General features: G+C 39.5%; 1 protein-coding gene across 1 annotated transcript in view; it reads left to right on the forward strand.

Moving 5' to 3' along the window:
* LOC140240237 (alpha-2,8-sialyltransferase 8B-like) overlaps positions 1–20,491 on the forward strand; it is a 31,518-nt gene extending 11,027 nt beyond the window's left edge. Inside the window, exons 2-3 of the mRNA XM_072320026.1 lie at positions 17,660–18,208; positions 20,233–20,491. Of these exons, the coding sequence (XP_072176127.1) occupies positions 17,660–18,208; positions 20,233–20,491 (808 nt within the window). The remainder of the gene's footprint in view (positions 1–17,659; positions 18,209–20,232) is intronic.
* The last annotated feature ends 4,039 nt before the right edge of the window (positions 20,492–24,530 follow it).

Below are 24,530 nucleotides of genomic sequence, written 5' to 3' on the forward strand. Positions count from 1 at the left end.
AGCTTGGTCAAGATTAACCGCTTGAATAGACCGCCTGCACTTCAGAGCCTCTTTTCTCAGTTCACACTTTCCCAGAGTGTGCGCTTTCTTTCCAATATTTAGATAGGTTAGGAGAGTCCATATCAATTGAGCTATACATCATTTTTAAAGCTTAGAGTCTGTTCTTTCAGAATCTGCCATTAGCTAAAAATCCATGTCTGGCGACTTTTTGTTTGTTTTGTGATGCAGGGTCACAAATTATACCTGCATTGTCCTCTTTAGGAGCTATAGCACTATGAATATTCTCTGTATGGCATTATCCCCAGCCTATGTGACATCTTTAACAAACATGCTAAGTAGCCTATATAGGTCACAAAATCTGTTCTTTCATGAAACTTTGTGACAAAATAGAAGGATGCCAAATCCTGTTGTGCCAACACTTGCCTCCACAACATCTAAATTTACCTATGGAAAAACAGGCGCAAAAGTGTTCACAGGCAACACGAAAATGTGCTGTATAACATGAATGTCACAAAGTTTCGTATAGCCCTACAAAAGGTGTGCAGGCATTCAAAAAAAAAAAGTGGTTATCTCTTATTGTCCTTAAAGGGGCATTCCAGACGATTTTCATAATTTCACATCGTGTAGTACACAAATCAACAGCTCCATGTATAGAATTGTGGAATCTATTGTGGCCCTTGAGCAGAGAAACTGAAAATCTGAAAAATTTAAACAAAACCGTGCTGATGACTCAGACCCCGTTTACAGTGCGCTTCAGTGTAAACGCGCAAAAGGCCAAATGCGAGGCCAACGCATTTGGCCTCGCTCTGGAGGTGGTCTCGGCCGCGGCCGAGCCACGGCCGAGCCCTGCCTCTTCTTGGTGTAAACGCAAACTGGGCCAAATGCGCGGCCAATTGCGCGGCCAATTTTAGTCTGGGGCCGTATTCTGAGAGCTAATTAAATGTCTGATTAGCACTTAACAAAGAGATTATACCACAAGAGGGCGTAGTCCAGTGGGGAGGCAGCCGCGCGAGGGAGCTGCCATTTTGCGTTGTGGGAGCCGCCATTGCACGTCGGATCCTGTAAAATCAGGTGGCAGCGCACTTAATGCGCTCGACTTGAATATTCGGCGCAGTGACCTTGCGTTGTTTTATTGTGACGTCACAATGGTCATGTTGAAGCGTCATAATGGTGCTGATGTTGTTTGAGTTTATGGCGTGAGTGGGAATGTACGCAAAACAAACGTCATAATGCTCAAGTACTGTCTAGTCTACACCCAAGTTCCCACTGTTTATTTTGCGAATAACAAAAAGGTCTGGACTCTACCAAATGGTTCAAATGATTATGATATCATCGTAGAAACTAATATTTAAATAGTTAACCACATTGTGATTCTGAAAATGAAAATGTGTAATGAAGATTAACATATCATTCCACATATGATATGAGAAGATATGACTTGAACGTAGACTTAGATCCAGTGCCAGGAGCTGAGTGTGCGCTCCCTCTTCAATTTTGGACGCACTATTTGTACGCACGCGTATGGCGACTACTTACTCTATAGGTATAATCTCTTTGGCACTTAATTACCGAATTGGTATTCTGAGAGCATGATTAAGTAGGGGATATATTACCTACCATAGCAACAAGCGTTTTGGCGGGAAGGACCTACGCGTTTGCGCGTATCAATGCGCGTGCACCTCTGAGAGGACTTAATCACAGAGTTAATTACGAATCGGTATTCTGAGGGTGTAATTAAGTATGAAAGTTAATGGAAAACTTAATGATACCAAAGAGTGTCATTAACTACTCCGATACCACGCATTACATCGTGTTTTCTCTACCACAACGATGCTTACCGTCTTCGGTAACCGAGGAGCGGTTGAATCTTGTTATCATGGTATCCGTAGAATTCAGAGAAAAAAAGCAATATAGCCGATCTTCGAGGAATTTTGTCATTTTATATGAGCAAAGAGGTTGAGATCTTCGCGTGCGTAGGTGAGGGGTTGTAATCAAATACCGGAGTGTGCGCACGGAGCTCTTGGGTTGTAATTACAGGGGGCGTGGAGGAGCGCGCATTGAGGGCATATTTGCGCGTATACTAGTAGTCATCATTTTGGCTTCTAACAACGCGTCTGATTGGATGGAATAACAATTAGATGGGAGGGACCTAAGATAATTACAGGGGACTTAATCATACCTTAATTACGTCCTCAGAATACCGATTTTGCCCATGATTAAGGGCCTATTAACTTCACGACTTAATCACGAAGTTAATTACAGACTTAATTACGACCTCAGAATACCACCCCACGCTGGCTTTCAAACCCTCTGCCTGTATCTTTCGCTATTCAGGGGCCGTATTCTGAGAGCTAATTAAGTGTCTGATTAGCACTTAATTACCGAATTGGTATTCTGAGAGCATGATTAAGTAGGGGGTATATTAACTACCATAGCAACAAGCGTTTTGGCGGGAAGGACCTACGCGTTTTGGCGGGAAGGACCTACGCGTTTGCGCGTATCAATGCGCGCGCACCTCTGAGAGGACTTAATCACAGAGTTAATTACGAATCGGTATTCTGAGGGTGTAATTAAGTATGAAAGTTAATGAAAAACTTAATGATACCAAAGAGTGTCATTAACTACTACGATATCAAGCATTACATCGTGTTTTCTCTGGTACAACGATGCTTACCGTCTTCGGTAACCGAGGAGCGGTTGAATCTTGTTATCATGGTATCCATAGAATTCAGAGAAAAAAAGAAATAAAGCCGATCTTCGGGGAATTTTGTCATTTTATGTGAGCAAAGAGGTTGAGATCTTCGCGTGCGTAGGTGAGGGGTTGTAATCAAATACCGGAGTGTGCGCACGGAGCTCTTGGGTTGTAATTACAGGGGGCGTGGAGGAGCGCGCATTGAGGGCATATTTGCGCGTATACTAGTAGTCATCATTTTGGCTTCTAACAACGCGTCTGATTGGATGGAATAACAATTAGATGGGAGGGACCTAAGATAATTACAGGGGACTTAATCATACCTTAATTACGTCCTCAGAATACCGATTTTGCCCATGATTAAGGGCCTATTAACTTCACGACTTAATCACGAAGTTAATTACAGACTTAATTACGACCTCAGAATACCACCCCAGGATATTAACCCCCTCAACGTCGAAAACTAGTATAGTTTAAGGTGGTTTTGTCCTGCAAAGGATTTTTTTTTCCTTCGGCAAAGGCCTTTGCCCGAACGGCGACTTGGCAAAGGGTCTGAAAACCAGACAATACCAAATTGCGTTTGTTTGCAAGCAGAGCGCCACTACGACAAAATATTGAAAGGTTTGAATCAAAAGCGCGGCCGAGCCCAGCAGTGTAAACGGACAAAATTGCGAGGCTCGGCCGTGCAATTGAGGCCGGACTCGGCCGCGGCCGAGCCGCGGCCGAGCCCGGCCCCGCACTGTAAACGGGGTCCAAGAGCCTCACATACCAGAAATGTAGCAGAGTAATTCCATTACAATACCGCTTGCTTAACAAGTTCAGCTGTATAGAATCTATGCATGCCTTCTTTCTTTTGTTCTGCTTCCATGAGCCCCAACTCGTGCATTCTTATGGTGAGACTGCATGTCATCATCCTTGTTCATTGGAGTTTGTCATAAGTTTTGAAAACATTATTCCTCATCCCAGTCACTATAAATTCTGAAACTCTGTACTCAGTACAACTTATTTATCTTCAAAATTAAGGGAGGTAAATTCGGCAGTACAATATAATCATAGAGGTCACTGTTAAGTACAATTAAATCTGATTTTGATTATTTAAGTGAATTCCTTATTGTAAATTAGGACAGTATTGTTTTGTTGATATTTTCCAACTGGTGTATAAGAAATAATTACTTAAAATACCATTAAGGGTATACTATTGCACTTGGTACCATATATCCCTGGTGATGCCATAAGGGTATGTTTTACAAGCATAACGTCATTTAAGGCGATACATATTGGATATGCCGTAATACGTCATTCACGACGACATTCAGGGTCCATTAAACTTCTGAGGTGTTTGGACATGGCTGGGGAAGTATATTTGGGTGCACGTCATGAGACCGACACCCACGAATCATACAGCCCAATCAAGGCCCACAAGACCGACGCATTAAGCCCCGTGTTGTAATGTCGAACTCGTGGGCTGTTTTCACCTATATAGTGTGGCACTCATGGGCTGTATGACTACTGGACCTTTTTTCAATGTATGGGCTGTATGACTCGTGGGTGTCGGTCTCGTGGGATGGCCCCGTACATTTGCCCGTAGAGCTAACACTATAGGACATACAGGTCCTACAGTTGGGCATACCGCCTGTACTTGATATGGTGTTCAGTTCACTGTGTGCAGACTGAGCACGACCCGGTAATTCAGAACCTCTGCCTGAGAAAGGATCGTAGCCCACCCCACGAGTCAAAAAAAAAACTTTCTTATCATCTCGTGCATCCTGTACTCTATGTGCAATGCACCCATCATAGCGAAAGGCTTGTCTTCACCTAAACTGTTTAGATATTGCCATTGGTAAACTCTGATGATCGCATACAGTAGCTGTGCTCCTATAAGAACGCTGGTCTGACCTCAGGATGTCTATCCAGTTCAGTCGTGGAGATCTGTGTGCCGATCCCTGCAATGTATAAGCTCCATCGCGTGCTTCACTGAAGATGCAGATGCTGCCCAGCTGTCTTGAAAGAGATCGAAGGTATATATCTAGACCAATTTCAGCATCTGAATCATCACTTGCTGGCAGAGCTTTAACCGGATCATGCAGGTGATATTACCCGCTGCCAGCGTACCCTGATTCAACACCTTGGTTTCAAACCGGATGGTGGCCATATTGGAAACAAGCAATATTGGGGCATGGGGCACAACTCTTGGCCAGGCCCAATTGTTAAGGAGTATAGAGTATAAAGAAGACAATTAGAGCAAATAGGAGTTCCACTTATTCAGCGAAAGGATGTGAGATACCTAAAGAGGTATTAAAAAATGCCCCAAATTGATTTGACCCAAACTTGACCTTGAAAGAGACCTTGAGAGGTGATCTTGACCTTGAATTGTTGAAATGATATCAGGATCACATTCTCTAACACCAAAAACCCCTCCTCAGTGGAAATATTTCTAATTCAAGCTCTTTCAGTTTGGTAATTACACTTGACCTTTAACCTGGATGGCAGCATATTGGATTTAACCAATATGGCCGCCCCAGGAGGTGCCAGTCTTGGCGCCCATCAAAAATTATGATATAAGTGACCTGTATAGGCCGCATGGTGCTTTTGGAAGAATTTGAACGAAACACCCTATACTGTTCCCTTAGGCCCCCGACTATTTCATTTTGGGCTCGCCCATGGCGAAATATGCAAGCTCCCGTGTTTTATCGTGGTGTGCGCACAAATACGTTGTACTTGCATGTGATAATACAGGCCACTCTGCGATCTACCCGTAAACATCGTGCGAGCGATCAGCTGGGTGATCGAGGTAGAGTCTGCAATCACTGCATATACACGCGACTGCGCACGATAGCCGAAAGAGTCCAGTACGCAGAGAGTGTCCCGTGTATCGTCAATACATACACAGGCGCAGGCCACACACTGCAATACCCGTATGTATACATCGTGTGTGTGTGTGTGTGTGTGTCCTCCAAAGATGATAGAGCTTTCGCTGCACCCTATAAGCCAGTTCGGAGTTAGCTCATAGGCACATTGGTCCGAATGACCTTTCTTTTTTTTTTTTCAGTCGGTTAGGGGCACTTCACTCATTTTTGAGCGACACAATGCGTAAACTTTATGTAACAAATATTGTGGAATTATTGAACCTGTCCAAACAAAGAATGAACTTGCGTAGACCAGATGACTAGAATGATCCGTCAATTAACACTTGAGAATGCATCCATTTCATTATTTTGCATTGAATGTATTAACAATCTCTTTCTAATGATATTGCCAAATACCACTTTTGCTGTGAGGTGGATGTGCTGACAAGCAGCATTTATAAGGATTACGTGAATAATCATTACATCACAGATGCTTACCCCAGTGAATTTAGAAACGAACATGCTGTTGGTACAAATGACCTTTCTTCTGCTCATGCCCAAAGTGGAACTGTGAACTGGCGTATTATCTTAGTATCCCACTGTCTCTGCAAGCGAATAACTGGGCGATCGGCAAAACAGGAGTCCAGCGCAATCGCTGATTATGCACGATGAAATTCTGCGCACGATAGCCGAACGGCAGAACTTCCTAAGTCGATTTTGGTCGATTTTCACGTTTTAAGTGTTCCAAGTGGGCCAAAAAAAAATGTGATTCGGTACAGAAAGTTATTTTTAGAAAGTACTTTTGGCAAAATTCCTAGGAAGAGAGGGCGATTAATCTGGCAGAACAGCGTAAGGCGAGATACGAAATGAATTTTACGACGTCAAGGACGTTCCTCAGTTATGTTTGTGCGCATCTTAACTGCGCAGGTTAGGTGAGTGAGAGAGAGCGTAGAAGGGCACGCACGAGTGATGAGATTAGCTAGCTGAGCTGAGCTGCGGATACCCAACAGCTCCCCACCGCGGCAGCACTGGGCGGCCTGCCCGCGTGCCGACTGTACGTTGCGTTACGTATTACGCACAGTGACAGTTCAGCGGTCCCAGCCGCATAACGTACATGGTCATAGTAGCACAGCACTGATCGACGGAATCGGAAAGCTTGAATGTGGAACTGAGCTTTTCCATTTTCATTCCGTGAATCTGTTTTGTGACATGCATCTGTTCATTAACATGATCAAGTCGAGTACTAAGGTACCTATATAGTCGGGGACTATTAGCAGGAGCGGATCCAGGAATTTCGTAAAGGGCAAAATTACTCGGGGGGGGGGCGGTGCGCGCCCCTCTAGATCCGCCACTGATTAGTCTACTAGACTAGGTGTTTAAAAACCAATCAAAAAGGCACACATTTCACCTTAAATTTTAACAACTAAAAACTTTGTGAGTATCTCTGTTAAAGTCGTTAAGTTAGATCTAAACTTGTCCTAGATTACTAATAAAAGATACCATTTTTTAATTTTTGGTTGCAAAATACAAGGTCACGGAAGTATAACCAGACATGTACTGTTCTTAGGACTTTCACCATGCAGATATTAATTTTGATTACCAAATCTAGTGTAACAAAGGGAGATTCAAATAATCGGGTTTTTTTTTTCGGGGGGAAGGTTACTCTAGGTACATCGCCATAGTTTACAACATACGAGTACACTGTACCAACCACAGCAACAACCAAAGAATGCAATCTACAATCAAGCTCAGCCCTAGCTCAGCCCTAACAGAAAATGTCCCTGACAAGGATTAGAGAGATTTTGGTGTAAGTTCTGCCGCGTGAGGGCGCTGCTCAAGAATGAGAGTGTAAACCCCAACTTTAAAACCTTTTCCTCGTTTTGGGTACATTTTTCTGCAATTCTTGCAAATTTGGAGAAAATAACGTGTATTTTGAAAGAATCATGGGGATTTAAGTTTGCCATTGCAGATTTCTGTTGGCCATGATCTTGTAACGCTATCATTTTGGTACTGGACGGCAGATTGTCACATGCGTCAAAGTCCCGTAGAAAGAAAAACAAGCACATGAACCCGTGGTTTTATTTGCAGATTTGGGCTTTGGATGGGTCAAAGTTACGGTATGGAAAGTTTGAAGAAAATGACATGGACTTCATTTTAGCTGAGGAACGTCCTTAATTGGATAATTGCATGCCATGCAGTAGACGACAGTCACGCTAAAGCAATGTTTGTTTGTTTGTTTGTTTGTTTTTATTTCTGCATTCAATCAGATGCAATTTGAATACAAACTTCAAAAAGTACAAAGAACAAAGAATAACAGGTGCAGTGAAATAAATCGATAACAGTAAATAGAGACACATAGGTGATTGCATTGAGCAATGTAGATACACAGAAACATAAAATAAGATATACAGTATTTTTTCAGTAAACAACAGAGATCAATGAATGCAGAAGACCACCATCATAAGCGATTAAGCTTGAAATGGATGGAGGCCTCATAAAATGACTATCCAACGACATAACTCTCTTGGAGGAAGGTGATCAGGTGAGTGCAGTGGAGTTGCAGGTGAGAGTGCAAGATGCAGTTGAAGGAAGAAAATAGAGATTGACAATAACATGACAATCATTTACTATAAATATTTGTTAGCTTAATTGGTTTGGAGAATATAATTGTATCAAATATCGTTTTAGTGAGGTTTTCAAAGAATAAATACTTGAACAGGACTTTGTATTATCCGGGAGATTATTCCAAATGTCCGGACTCGAATGTCTTATAGATTTATGTGTCACTAATACTTTGGGATTCAAAAGGTGGAAATTTCTACATATACGAGTAGGGTATATACGAATGGACAGAAGTATTTACCTAAACATGTTATTAAACGATGATGGAAGTTGATCATATTATATTTAAACATAATTACTGCTACTTGAATAATATTCAAATCAAAAACCTTCAATGTTTTAAGCTCATGAAATAAAGAATCAGTATGAGCCAGAAAGTGCGATCCTGTACAAATACGTATAACTTTTTTTTTTGTAATTTGAATATAGAATCTATTATGGTAGAGCCGCAAGTACCCCATACAATATTGCAATAACTTATATATGGGAGAATTAAGGAATTATATAATAGAAATAAAGTTGAACGAGGAAGAAAGAACTTCAGCTTGGAAATTATCCCTATATTTCTAGAAATACACGTTGTAACATAATGCAAATGCTCATTCCAAGTCAAACTTTCATCTATATATACTCCCAGAAATTTTGAATTCGTTTTCTTTTCTAATGGGATATCATCAATGTTAATATGTATCAGCGTATCTTCATTATGAGAATGAAGTTTGAAATAAATGAAATGAGTCTTTTTTATATTCAAAGAAAGTTTATTAGACTTAAACCAATTTGATACTTTACTAATTTCAATATTTAAAGTATCATTTAACAAAAGAGAGAAGAGAGGATGTATTAATGATATCATTGACATAAAGAAGGAATAATAGTGGGCCCAGAATTGAGCCTTGAGGAACACCACATTTAATTAAAAGGGGGTCAGATTCACAACCATTAAAAGTAACATTATTGTCTTCTATTAGTTCGATAATCTTTAAGCCATAAAAGTGCTTGTCCTCGAATACCATAATGACTAAGTTTGGAGAGTAAAATAGAATGGTCAAGAGTATCGAATGCCTTACTCAAATCACAAAATATACCTGCAACATGTTCTTTGTTTGCAAGAGCACTCGTAATTTTGTCATAAATTTGTATTAATGCTAAATCAGTTGAATAATTTTTTCTGAAACCATATTGAATGGGAATAAGTAAATCATACTTATTAATAAATTTAAGAAGTCTATTATAAACAATTTTTTCTAAAATTTTGGATATACTAGGCAACAAAGAAATGGGACGATAATTACTAATTTCATGAGGATCATCTTTTTTATGAACAGGATTAACTTTCGCTATTTTCAGCAGATCAGGAAAAATACCTTGTGATAAAGAAAGATTAATATATTGCTTAACGGTTCTGCGAGTGGATAAACTATTTCTTTCAATAACATCATACTTATTTTATCAAAACCACAAGATTTAGAACAATTTAAAGATTTAGTGATACTAATGATTTCACTGGGACTCGTTGGATTAAAATAAATAGACTCTTGATTTTGGTCAAGACGATAATCTGTAAAATGAGCAGAAGTATTGCTAATTTTAGTAGCAAGTTCCGGATCGATGTTAACGAAAAATGACCTAAATGAGTTAGCATACATATTGGGATCATTTATTTTGATGCCGTTTAATGTGATATCATCCGTTGGCGGAGAATCAGGCTTTTTACCTAGGACCTCTTTGATGATTTTCCATGTTGCATTAGTATTCGAAGAAACCTTTTTCATTCTATCAGAAAAATATAATCTACGGGATAAACGAATCAATTTTGTCAATTTATTTCGATAAACTTTATACATATTCAAATTAAATTCAGTTGGGTTACGAATATGTAACTTATACACAAAATTACGAGTGTTTATGGATTTCAAAATACCTTTTGTAATCCAAGGATTTCTTGGTTTACTTCGGTTACTTTTTATTCTACATAAAGGAATATTATTTTCATAATAATACAACAATTTATCATTGAAACATTATATGCCAAATTAACATTATTAATACTATAAATATCTGTCCATTCCTCTAAAAATAAATTCTGTTTCAACAATTCCACATTACGTTTTGACTCTTTATAATACCATATTTTATCGCGTAATTTCTTACGACCCAATTTACATTCACAAATTGAGAATATTGGTAAATGATCAGAAACTTCAGAACATATTATACCCCCCGTAATTGTATTATTATACACGTTCGAAAATATATTATCAATCTGAGTTGATGAGTGCGGATTTATCCTGGTGGGTTTATTGATAATCGATATAAAACCGTATGAATACATTAAATGCATAAAATTAAGGGAATTATTATCGGATGTTGGGGGAAAGTTAATGTTGAAATCACCAAAAATAAAAAGATGTTTACTTTCATTACCTATCGTATGGAGATATAAATCCAATTCATCACAAAATAATTCATCACAAAATAATAATGTATTCAAAAGCAATGACCCTCAACTCTAGGGGGAAATTGCTACTTTCTTTCCCTTCATAGACTGGCAGGCTTCAAAACAGGTCAATATGCGGTATGCCTTACTATCAAGTTTTGTTACAAGCTAGGGTATTTTAAGCCTAGAGCATTTCTAGATCTAACAAACATTATAGTTTGCATCTTGTCTGACATCACGCTCTAGTCAACTTTAGGCCTAGGGTGTACTTAGTACTGCAAGACTTGTCCATTGTTAGTGTACGTGAAATCAATATACTGTGCGGTAGGTCACGCTAACAATGTGATACTGCGCTACTGGTTAAGTCCATCTGTAATCCATAGCTTCTCATTTTTTTTTCATCGTAATAAACGGTTAGTTGTCTTGGATCTATCAGACTGATCTCGAGAAGTTTAATGAATATCTAGGATATACCGTCCACAACAATGGCATTTTCGATCCAATCCTAAAGACGTCAGAAATTGGCCAACACTAACACTTTTACAGTTATACCGGTACCAGTAGACTCTACTAGGATTTAGGAAGATCTCATCATGCCGTTACTTGGGCCGAATCGCCGGTTCTTCTGTCTTTACTTAGTTTTCTATTTTTCTAGATTTAATTCGGCATAAACAGTCTTTAAGACTGTAATATAAAGAATCAAGAATCTACATGTTGAAAGCGCATTGAAACCCTGAAGTGTGTGAAATGCGCTATATAAAAACCAGCTATTATTATCATTATTATAAAAGCTAAATCATAACCATTTAGCCCTAGAAATAGATAGATCTCTAGATCTAGATCTGTGATCCAGAATCTACAGACATTACACGGTCATTGGGCAGGTAAGGCCTTACGTTGTTGTTAGATCTAACGTTAGTAGATCTGCTAGATCCCCAATAGACAGTCTAGCTCTAGATATAGACCCTACCTAGATGTAGATCTAGAGTCTTGACTATATACTAATTTTCATTGATTTTAGTCTGTTAGTGATGCCCCAATATAGACGTCTGGATCTAACACTTATTAGACCTAGTAGTACGTTGTAGGCCTACGTAGAGAGTAGAGTACACTACTACTACCCTAGCACTGTACATAGTAGGAGTGTAGTACGGTACTGCACAAACTAGACCTAGGGCCTATCTTCTATTTCTAATAGAGCTGTAAATAAACTTTTAGCCAGGCTTAGCATTCTTTAGTTTAAATAGGGTTTCTAGAGTTTAGGTCTACAGCCCATAGGGTCTAGGCCTACTCTTACTTTGGGCATAGAGTAGGAACGATGGGATCTGTATCGTATGCAGATCCATTTACCGTTCTACTCTAGTCTCTAGGCCTTAGGCCTTGAATAGGCTACGGTCTAGACGGTCTACAATGTAGTAGATCTCTACAAATAAAATTTCCTAATAGAGATTTCTTGACTCAATATCGGGGCAGCGTTTACTCAAAACATTTAGTGAAGATCTCGACCTATCCTAGGCCTACTGTCGTCTAGTCTGGATCATTAAACTCTAACACGTCAAACAAGAAACAAGAATTTGAATTTTACCTGTAGACACTAGGCTCTATTTCTACTAGAAATTTGAAATGTAGAAAGTAGTCTGAAAATCGAATTTCTTATTCTCAAATCTGTAACTTTTATAAACATGAGAATTGATCTGTCTGGATAACAAATAAACGTTAGATAACAATAGATTCTACGTCTTCTTTGGACAACTGCTTGGAGCCTATGCCTAAAACTCATACTGATTAGAACTAATCGATCTATATCTAGACCCTAGATCTAACAGTTAGGCCTACGTTTCTACGAATTCTCGACGTAGAAGAGGCTAGACTGTACAGTAGCACCTAGTTATCAGACACCTTGTAATCTTAACTAGGTCTTGATGAACGTATAGCTTCACATCTAGTCAAATATTATTCTTAATCCAAACGCAATGCTTCATGACATCAACAATGACCCAAATAGCAGCCAGGCTTTTGATGTAACGGTACTTCTCGTGCCGCTAAATAAGACTGAAACATGAATACAGACGGACAATATTTGGGGAAAACAAGTTATTTTCCACAAACGAATGAATGGATAAAATGGAGTTAAATGTGAATCAATAATGATGCATTTATACAAGGTGAACAAATAATTGAAAAAGTTGTACTCGATCTAAAATATTCCTTGTTTTGACACTGCATTCGCTGAATAGTAAGGGGGATGGATGGTAATCTGCAGTAGCTGGACAATCCACAGAAGAAAATAGACTGAGATACGTAGTTCTGGCTGATAGGCACGTGGTTAACCACGAAGAGAGATACGTACCGGTAGTTCTGCCTGATAAACCCCTCGCATGGCCAAAGACTTACGCAGTTCTGGCTGATCAACCCGGGCACATGACCAGAGATACGCAGTTCTGCCAGATTACGATCGCAGAAATTTGACTGAGATTAATCTGGCAGAACTGCGTAAGTTGTTTTTTTTTTATTGTTAATTATTACTACTTAAAAAGGTCAAATTGTCATTTTTTGCAAGTAATCAATTCTTTAGACCAATCACGACCAAGAAAAGAGGAAAAATGCAACTCATCGTATCCCAGTTTAGAAAGGTGTAACATTGAATCTTTAAAGCCGATTCCTGGCGTAATGAGTAGAAGGAGATATGCAGTTCTGCCAGATTACAGCCGCGAACAGTCCAGAACGCAGAATTCGGTGAATATCAAAACGCTCGGCTCTTTCGTCATGCAACTCATGCATTATGCATCTATCTATTTAACTTTTCTTTGCCGCCCTCGACGTCGACACGGAGGCGGAGCGCGGACGAAACCCGGCCCGTTCGATGTAGGATACTCCGGTACCGTACGGCTGTACGGCCGACGGCACCGGACACGGCTGCCCGGAGCCGACGGCTTCGAAGGAGATAGATAATTGAGCGACACTCGAATAAAACAGGAAATTAAGGTCGACCCCCGCGTCTTGCTTGTATAATCATGGACCTACTACACACATGGACTATCAAACTAGTAACGAAGATCTTTCATTGATCCCATTATCACCGCAAGCAGCTGCCACCTGATTATGTGCATCTTAATGAGTACATTCAGGTACGTGGATAATGGCGATTTACAATCGTGCGTCATCACTAACAAAGAACCATTTCCTTCATTGCGGTCTTGTTATGCTGATGTGCCTTTTTCAAATGGAAATTGTCTTAGAATAGATACAGATGATGAGCAGCAAACCTGAGAACATGGTAAATTTTGTGTCAAAAGATGGATAATTGCTGATTCGCACATTTTCGCACACGCATAAGACCTTGCCTAATGGCAAGATATATCTGTTCTCTACCTTTACCGTCCCTTTTTGCTCTGGCATTAGCTGCAGAAAAGTGAAATTTTGAGATCACAAATGACAATCATTCTGCCAAATGTTAGCTTTCTTTTAAAAACTGCCTGCTTCTCCCAAGCGAAATTGTTTGAGGCATGATATCCTAACATACACCACAACTGCACATTCACTTTACTTGATTTTTGTGAGTTATTTTCTTCTGCGCATATAGTTTTAGATTTCTCGAATCTCCGTCTTGTTCTTCTCCCGGCTTGCTGGCGGCGACAATAATGAGATCAAAGCAGTGAAGCATGTTAAAAATGTCTTTGTGGCGCTTTTGAGATGTATTAGTGCATGAGTTAATTAACGATGCAATGAATGTCCTTGTATATTAGGTCCATGTTGTAATTAACCCTGCCAAAAGACCGCCCCCATACTCAAAACAAAAATTGAGAAATTTGCTGATGAGATGGAAGGGAAAATGGTATTCAAAATTAATTTATGAAAACAAACAGACGAACAAGCAGAGAAAAAACGGCAACAACACTCAAGCATAATCATGCTTTATCACTAACGATATCCATGGATATATTCTACATACTGATCTGGTTAAAACAATCCAGGAACTGTTTATTGTGACACTCTTGTCCGTGAGACAAGGTGGATATCTCTGGTAAATTCCGTCGCTCATCAGACATAGTACTGTCTGAAACATTGCGTCGCTACATCAGGTCACACCTCCGTGGTTGTGTGTAGGATTAAATCTCAGAGTTTCAGACTAGACACAGTCGTCGAACAATAATTCAGACCTACGCCGCCAACTCAAAAATCTTGAGATACTTGATAGTAAATAAAGGTCTTTTGCTTTAGCAAGTCAGTTGATTATAGATTTGTGTGTGTGTGTGTGTGTGTGTGTGTTTGAAATGAGGAAAAGGAAAAAAAGAAGTGTATAGATGGTTTCGTGTTTGGAATGAGGAAAAGGAAAAAAGTGTGGCCCACATAAATGAACATGTGCATGAATAGAGAAAAAAAAAATCATGTAGAGTGAGTGTAAGATAGAAGAAAAAGAACTCGTTTAGGGAAGAAAAGAGGAATATGATAGACCGAAGAGGGAGAGGGGGAGGAGGAGATGGATAGGGATGGGTTTTTTATGTGTTTCTGTGTATAAGCAGGGAGGTGCTAGAGAAGGAGAGGCAACTATAAGCTCTCCTTTCAAGTCATGCGCGGCACCGCCGGGAAGTTATGCGTTCAACTACAGGTGTTACCCATGTGCTTTGACAAAAGAGAACATCAATAATCGGGACTAGCGCTCTCACATCTAGAAATATTTGCTCCTACTGCAATTCGCTCTCTCTTTCATTGTGATGGCAACAATGAATTTGTGTACCTTGAATTGGAGCAGCGAATCAAAATGCAGTGTAAAACTCACAATTTTAACAGCAAATAGTTTAGAAACACGCTGGAACCCGCTTTAACGGAGTACTTTATTTGAAAGATCAAAATATCCCTTACTAAAAGATAGAAAGTTAACATGCGGAAATGTGCGCATTGTAGAAAACAAAATAGGTTTTTAAGACGAGGGCCTAATTTTCATTTCCTTTCGATTTGCGAATTACGAAGAAACTAGAAATACATGTTAATATATAATATTGAATTCTTTCCTAAACTATTCTAAATCAATTCGAGTATTTCATATAAAATTTTGCGGTGAAATAAAGCTTGTAATTCAACGAAAGGTGATATGCGTTCTTCGTCTCCGAACTTCGTCTTGCAACTAGAGCGGTGTCGAGCATGACTTCAAAGCGTAATGGAATGCTAGACATCCCATTGCAACGCCTTGAACCCAAACATGTGTTTGCATGAATTACGAAGAGTTGCCACTCCACTCTCTGTAACACCTCCCTGGTATAAGTTTTTGACAAAGTGTTTGAGGGGATGGGTTTGGCCTTGGATATAGACAACAATGAGACGAAACGTGAATGCTCTGGGGTCTGCATGGATTCACTTCACCACCCTTGGTGCTTGGCGGGCACCTTTATAGTCGTGACCAGGGAACTCCCCTTAATACAGTCACTCCCGCATCCCTGCGTGAGTTTAGGAAAGACACAATCTATGCTATATAGTGTTCACACGCATCTCTAAACATATTTTCTTAATTCCTCAAGATTGACAAATCCACATTGCCAGTGGGATTTGATCACAATGACGAAACCAAAGGCATTACAATCCATACAAGATCATTGCGCCTAGTATTATAGAGGAAAATGATTGACACACTTATGTTATTTCCCGCATTTGGACTGCAACAATTAATTTCTAAACAGTTTTCCTGTTTGACAAGAAACAAAGTGAAGAAATGGAAAAATCCAAAAACGTGCATGTCGCCTCATGCTTGGCCATTCATTGGTAAATTACGCAAATGCATTGACTGTTTGTGATTTACCCGGTTATGTCAACGCCGTCTAAAATTGTGTCAGCTATGGGCTGCTATGTACTTTCCTTTTGATGAAATAAACCAATATCTATATATCTATCTATCTATCTATCTATCTATCTATCTATTTATCTATTTATCCTTGCTTGTGATGCAAGATTGATGAGATAGTATTATGTTTGCTTTAGATTATCTATAAAAAGATGTTCGTTCAAAAAGTAGCCTTATCATTATAAAAGTGGGCAATATGTCAAGGGAAATACACATCCACACAATTGAGCGACACTCGAATAAAACAGGGAATACACAAGGCCGACCCCCTGCGTCGCCTTAGCGAATTATTTATATGATATATATATACATATGAAGAGTTTGTTCGCAAAAACCGATAAGTCCATATTTGCCAAATGGAAATATTTGCGATTAAAGGTCAAGAAAAACAAAGAGAATTATAAGAAAATTAGTGCTTCTTTTGGTCATAACTTCAAAAATGTACCTTTATATGTAGTGACCAATATATCATTTAAAAGGTATTATTTTGTACTTTATGACAGAGACCGTATTTCAAAATCTTCAAAAATGGACTTATCGGTTTTTGCAAACAAACTCTTCATATATATATATATATATATATTATATATATATATATATATATATATATACAGTGAGATATGAGAAAGGAAGGATAAATAGGTACGTAGCTTTTACATCATTATTCCTCTCACTGTTCCTCCTTTTTTATATATGCAAAATATATAATACATACATTTTATTATATTATATATATGTGTGTGTATATATTCAATCTATCTGGCTACATACAATTTCACACGAATTCAGTCGCTGTTTCACTCGATTTGTAATGATGTCAAGGGTAAGTGTGTTGCAGTACTGTGTATACAGTATTTTTTTTTTTTCATTCTTTGTTATTCATTACTGCAGGGGTATTTTGATTACCAGCAACGAAAATTGTCGAATTTCATTTCAGGTAATTCATTGAGTTTACTCTCAAATCGGGTAAGTATCAATGTACTCAGACTGTTAAGGATGACTACATCCACTTTACTGGGACATGTCCCCGACAAGTCGTTGCCTTTCCATTTGTGTTGTTTTGGGTTTTTTTTTTTTTTTTTTAGCAAAACAACAACAACAACAACAACCGATGTTTCAAATGAACTAAATGAATTAAAACGATATTACAATTCTTTTCGTTAAAATTTGTGTTTGATATCTGTTCTGAATGTTTCGTTTGGACTGGTTTTGCCCTTCTGTAGGAAGAAAATTGCTGCAAAAATCACCCAATGTGGAGCTTTGGCGATCTACCGAGACCACGTTCCGCCGGGCAGTATAGTCATGGAGGATTCGGCTGAAAAGGCGTTGAAACGCAATCAGACTGACTGCGTGACATTGAAAGGCAGTTGTTCCCTCGTCGGTAACTCAGGGATCCTGTTGGAGAGCGAGTGCGGGAGCGTCATCGACGCGGCCGATTTCGTAATCAGGAATAACTTGCCAAGTCTCGACCGCAAATACGAGAAAGATGTCGGAACCGTCACCGACGTCATGACCGTAAACCTCTCCATCATCCGTGGCCTCATCATATGCCTCGTTATCAAGTCTCCTAGAAAGAAGCTTACCAAAGCACAATGTGAAAATTTGTTGAGAAAGATAGAGTTTTTCCGCGGGGGACAGGTCATGTGGTTCCTCAAGCGGAATCGGGCGCAGTTCAAGGAGATGAAATCGTTACTGTCTGTCCTGAAAGTGACGCACAAACTAGATTTCCGGTTCGCTTACAGTCCCGTAATGCCGATGGAGCCAGCGTCTAAGTGAGTTTTAAGTTAAAGGGATTGTATAGTTCTGGTTAAAATGGAGGATTCAGATTTTAACTTTTTGCGATATACCTAGAAACCACTTATAAAATATTAAAGAAAATACAATTCCAAGAGCAATTCAAATTTTATTTAATGACAATCGGCTTTGAAGTGGCTGAGATATCAAAAAAAAACAAGTAAAACAAAATGGTCGTAATGAAAGTTGTGTCTCCCCTTTTACTTAGACCACTTGATTTCGGATATCTCACTCATTACAAAACTGATTTTCATCAAATGAACTTTGCATTCCTTTTAGAATATTGTATGCTATTTCATATTTATTGAGAGTTTGTATCATCTCACAAAAAAAAAATAATAATAATAAGTTGAAAACCTGAAGCCATCATCTTAAGAGAACTATACCATCCCTTTAGCTGGGACCTTGCTAAAATCATTTCATAATGTAAATAAAGGCATTGAGATGAATCTATATGATTCATTTGACATGTTTGGGAATGCTTTGAATTAGTCGCCAACTTCAGGCCCCCTCTAAAGTTGTTTGCCTATTAAAGGGGCCCTGAAATCCAAATGCATGTTGATTAGTGTTGATTTATGATACCCTCAACATCACTTTTGCGGTAAAACAAATATCTAGAAACATTCCATTATATCTTTAACGATTTTTTTCTTCTATTTTTCTTCAGATTACTTGGGAACGCCCACAAAAAAAAAAAAATCCTTCCAAACCAATCAATATTAATATTCTTGAGATGACATCTTGTCAATCATTGCTAAAGTACTGGAATGTTTAACAAAAGACATTGGAATGCCCCTTCCTCTCGACTCAGCATAACTTGCATGTTTCTGTCATATTAATGTGACTAACAAAAGACATGGCGATTGGCATTTCGTTATAACGGAACACATTTACAACACATTTCATTTGTTTTTCTTTGTGGACTGCACTCGTGTTTGTTGTTAGCGAATGTTGCCCGATAAACTTTAATCATGATAATGTTGGGACCTGAATTTTCCAGCATGGTAAAGACATTTCACTATAGCTGTGTTCGTTAAGACGGGAGTGTAATGTACAGCAGAAACGTCAGGTGTATATCACACAATTAAAATGTAATGAGAATATGATAAATTCCTTGGAAACGGTCAAATTAAGTAAACACACAATGTTTATGAACAACAAAATTAATGATCGGTTGATTGCCGAGGAGTAAAAGAGTGAGGAGATAAGTCAGAGACTAATTATTGGTCTCACACCTGTAGACAGAAGGGACCATCCCCATCACTTTCTCTCCCCAACGATTAAAAAAATTAAAAAAATATGAAACAAAAAAAAATCATTACGATAGTTTGATAATTAAAGTCATAAAAGGCTGTAACCTGGCTTGATGAGAGATAATTCTTCTACAAAATGCACCTTACTATTATTTGGAGCATACTTTTAAAATCAGACGAGAAACAGTTCTTTTTAGCGAAGCGTTTTTTAAGCGTGCAATTTTTAGTGGTGAAACATTTAAAGGACCCTTCTTCCTTTTGCAAATTTTACTACATACAATATTTGAAACATGATTGTTAATCATTATTTTCCCTTTCTTCTTGCAAATACCATTACTTACGTGAAACAAGATTGTTAATCATTATTTTACCTGCTTAGATTTGTGTGTGTGTGTTTTTTTTTTTTGTTTTTTTTTTTATATACGCAAGCCCTCACTTAACTACAGGTGTGAGATTTATGACATCAACATCGTTTCTTCGCATAACTCAGCGTGTGAGTTATCTATACATGAAAATTGTTTCTGGCCTATTACATGCAGTCACCATAGCTACATGTCTCATTGACAGTTTTTATCTTTCCACGATGTATTAACAATGGAATATTTTTCTTCTTACGTACAAGATATTGACCGCGTTATCATTATTGAGTAAAAGCGGTCAGGATTAAAATTGTGTATGATCGAATTTGACCTTTATTAAAAAATTAAAAAGATTGAAAAAAAACTTCTCTATATCCTTTCACCTGGCAGGTTGGCTGGTGTTTACATGCCCTCATCTGGTTTCGCTGCCTTTGCCGCCGCCACCCAGTTCTGCCGCAGTATCAACCTGTTTGGGTTCTATCCGTTCAACACAGCTCCTGGCAACCGGACGGTGCCCTCGCATTACTACGATGAGTCTGTTATCAAGGGTTTTAGCAGAGTTCACAAAATGCCAAAGGAGTTTCAACTACTACTGGACTGGGATAAAAAGGGGTCAATAAAAATAATTAACGACTGTAGACATCACTGATTAGGACCTCATACAGAAAAAAAAAACGCAGATGGATACAGCATGATTTCCGTATACATGCATTCAAAATGCTATGAATGTGTGTCTGGGGAAATTCATATTCATATCCACAATTACGCAAGAAATTTCAGATGGTACTGTACATCTCAATCTTATCTATAATTCCTCGTAGTTAAGAAAGAATGCAGTCACGAGACCGACACCCACGAGTCATACAGCCCACGAGTTATACAGCTCACGAGTCATACAGCCCATGGGTTCGACACTAAGCTAACAAGGCCCACGAGACCGACACATTAAGCCCCGTGTTGTATCTGTCGAACTCGTGGTGGGCTTTATTTGCCTGGTATCGAACTCATGGACTGTATGACTCGTGAGCTGTATGCAGTATGACTCATGGACCTCCTTTCAATGTCGAACTTTGGGGCTGTATGACTCGTGGGTATCGATCTTGTGGGATGACCCCGTTGACAACGCTATTGCAAACTCTACATCATTTCCATCCATCATTGTCCATAGTCAATGGGTAGATTTGGGTTTCTACGTATCTTGGAATGAATCAAAAGACTTTTCTAAATCATCGAAAATGCGTCGGGAAAGAAATGATGATCTACACTTATCTCGAGAATTGCGTGACGGCAATGATTTCGTATTTACTGTCTCTGAAGCAATGTGACAATGACAAGACATTGTCACTTCATGTGTGAAGCAAATCATGACGCCTTCATGTTTCCGACGAGACGTAATTTTCGATAGAGCTTATGGTAGATGTCTCAGGAAAGTGTGACTTCATTACTTCTGTCTTTCAAAACAAGCTTGATGTTTTAGTGTTGTTGCTTTTTTTTTTGGGGGGGGGAGGGGGTTGTTCTTTTGTTTGTTTTACTGGTGCCTGATTTCCACCATATCAAAGTGATTCCTTAGAGATAATGTTTCACGATTTTCTGGCGATACACGTTGGACAGGTTTTGTTGCTTAAAAAGATTGTGGACACCGGAGAGTTTGTATCTTTGGAATCAGGTTGAAAATGCATATAGCACCATGTCCCTTAAGACAGAAGCGGAGGTGAATATCAGTTCCGTGTACGTTAGGCTGTGCAATCTTTGTACTTTTCAATGAAATGCCTTGTTTCCAGTTTATGACAGGCTGATGAACAGAGTTCAAGGTTTATGCGTATAGTATGACGTAGTTTTGTTGTGAGCCTCTGGAGATTGGTTGAAATCTGGAGTAAAAAAAAAAAGAAAAGCAACACAGCAGTTCAAGCAGATACATATAACAGCTTACTGCTAATGGGATGAGATTGTTTATTTCGTCGCGTAAAATCGGTTAAGGAGGCGTGAAGAATCTAAGATGTTTTATTGTCAATTATCGTAATAAGGGGAACAGGGCCGGCGGAATGGGGGGGGGGGGGGCTCGGACCCCCCACTTTTTTTGCACCATACAAAGGAATACATAAGGTGTCACCACTTTGTCTCCCCCCCCCCCCCCAAGTGCGTAAGTGACACTAGGAAGAAACAGATAGACACCTTGAAGTGTGAGCGCGGTAAGGCTTTGTTCTTGCGCCGAAGGGCTTTTTTTTTTTTTTTTTTTTTTTTTTTTTTTTTTTGCTTTGCTTGCTTGCTTGTCAGCTGCTGGCACAAGTCTCGCCGTAGGCCTTTGTTTTTTTTTTCTTTTTTCTTGTAAGCTGATGAAACCCGGAAGTGCCCCCCCCCCCCCGCCCACTTTTGAAAACATTCCGCCGGCCATGGGGAAGGCCTATCTGCCTGTAGCTATTTGAACATTCACCTTATGCGAATATGACAGGTTTTTGAAGGTGATTATGTCATGCATTTTGAAAGAAATCATAGAGGCGAGGTTGCAGTAATGGACATAGGCAAAATGTCATAATCATTATTGACTGACTCAACGCTCCACCAGATATCAAGCTCTGTTATAAAATGGGTTCAAGAATGTAGCCAATTGGAAGCGCTGAAATGAGTCACGTGTGCTTGTATTAATTTCTCACTAACATCCACGGCCGACGTCACATGTGCGCACTCAATTAGTTGTTACAAGTCCGTCGCGCGCTACTATACGCGCTGTCAATCCTGTAAACAACTTCTAGTTCGGGCTGCCGGCCGGCCTTTCTTTCATCTATAATGAATGAAAGAGCTGAGTAAATATTGCAAGATATCTGGATAAAGGTTGAAGAAAATCGATGTACTCGAAATAATGGAAGCTTTACTATTATGATGCAATTTGTGTATGACGTCATCCTTGTGGGAGACGTAAACACGGGTAACCCTGCTGAAAAGAACGCAGTGTCACTGATGTCTACGTCCATAGTGTGAAACACAATGTAAAACACAGTGTGGACACATCGTAAACACATTTGGAACGCAATGTGAATCTTTTCACATTGCAAAATTCGAGCGTTTTAACGTTGTGAACACATTGTGAATCATCGTTCACAGTGTGAAACAGAACATTACTATGTGAACACTCAGTGAAACAAGAGACCCGCGGGTCTAGCGCTCACCCGAGTATCGCAAGTTCACCTCTCACGCAGTGACTAATCTAAATTATTCACAGCTCTACTAAAATTTGACCAGGCTTCTCAAGTAGAAGATGAAAATGTGCAATAAGGGCCGAAATTTTTAAAGATTCCTTAATTTGGGGGGATTGGGGGCCCCCTGGGGCCCTCTGGGTGAGGCATGGTGCCCATTTTGATAAATTGAGATCCTGACCCCCTAGGGATGCTAATTGCCAAGTTTGACGAAAATCCATCATGAGGTTTTCAGGAAGAAGATGAAAATGTACAATTCAGGCCCCCATTTGGACCTTCCCAACCCCCCCCCCCCCCTGCCCCCAAGAGGGGCACCCCTGGATTTGCTATGAACAAACTTGAAACTACAGTCATTAATGTACTCACTCATAGTATTATCTTAGCTCTATAACTTCTGATTCTAGAGAAGATTTTTAAGATTCCTTCATTTTGGGGGGTTTGGTCCCCCCCACCCCCGGGGCCCCTGGGTGGGGCATGGTGCCCATTTTAACAAATTGAGATCCTAACCCCCTAGGGATGCTACCTGCCAAGTTTGGTGAAAATTGGTCATGGGGTTCTCAAGAAGAAGATGAAAATGTATAATTTAGGCCCCGTTAGGACCCCTCCCCACCCCCCTCCCCTGGGTCCCAAGGGGGGCACCCCTGATTCTGCCATGAACAAACTTGAAACTACAGTCATCAATGTACTAACTCATAGTATTAACTTAGCTCTATCACTTCTGGTTCTAGAGAAGAAGATTTTTACAGATTCCTTAATTTGGGGGGGTTTGGGCCCCCCTGGGGGCCCCCTGGGTGGGTCATGGTGCCCATTTTAACAAATTGAGTTCCTAACCCCCTAGGGATGCTACCTGCCAAGTTTGATGAAAATCGGTCTTGGGGTTTTCAAGAAGAAGATAAAAATGTAAAAAGTTTACGCACGACGGACGACGGACGACGCACGACGGACGACGCACGACGGACGCCGGACGAAGGGCGATCGCAATAGCTCACTAACAAACCTTTGGCTCAAGTGAGCTAAAAACCACACCTTGCAGTGTAAATTCATCTTCACGCTGTTCAATTCGAGCATTTTCACATAGTCGACTATGTGGACACTCTGTTCTTACCAGCACGAAACTTTAGCAGCTGAACTGAGGGGACACAGTAAGTTCATTTAATAATTATGAATGCAGCTAGCCTGTGACAAGAACGAGAATTATATCTATAATATTAAAGGCACTATCTGGCATTTGCATAAGAAACATAGCCCAAGCTTTAGTGCTTCAAAATATTTCTTAACTGTGAGTTCAAAAGGGAAAGAAACAAGTTAGTAATGCATATGTATATAATCAATGTTTTTAGATGTACAAAAATTTTTTCTTAATAAATCCTATACAGTTATGTTTTTGACACAAATAGGGACATCTCCTTTTATATTCATGGCTTTAGTGCAAATCCTTTGTTTTTAATGGTAGGATGTTTTGTAATGCAACTGACCCACACTTGTGCAATGTGATAA

This window comes from Diadema setosum, chromosome 16, assembly GCF_964275005.1.
Source record: "Diadema setosum chromosome 16, eeDiaSeto1, whole genome shotgun sequence".
In the NCBI taxonomy this organism is placed as follows: domain Eukaryota; kingdom Metazoa; phylum Echinodermata; class Echinoidea; order Diadematoida; family Diadematidae; genus Diadema; species Diadema setosum.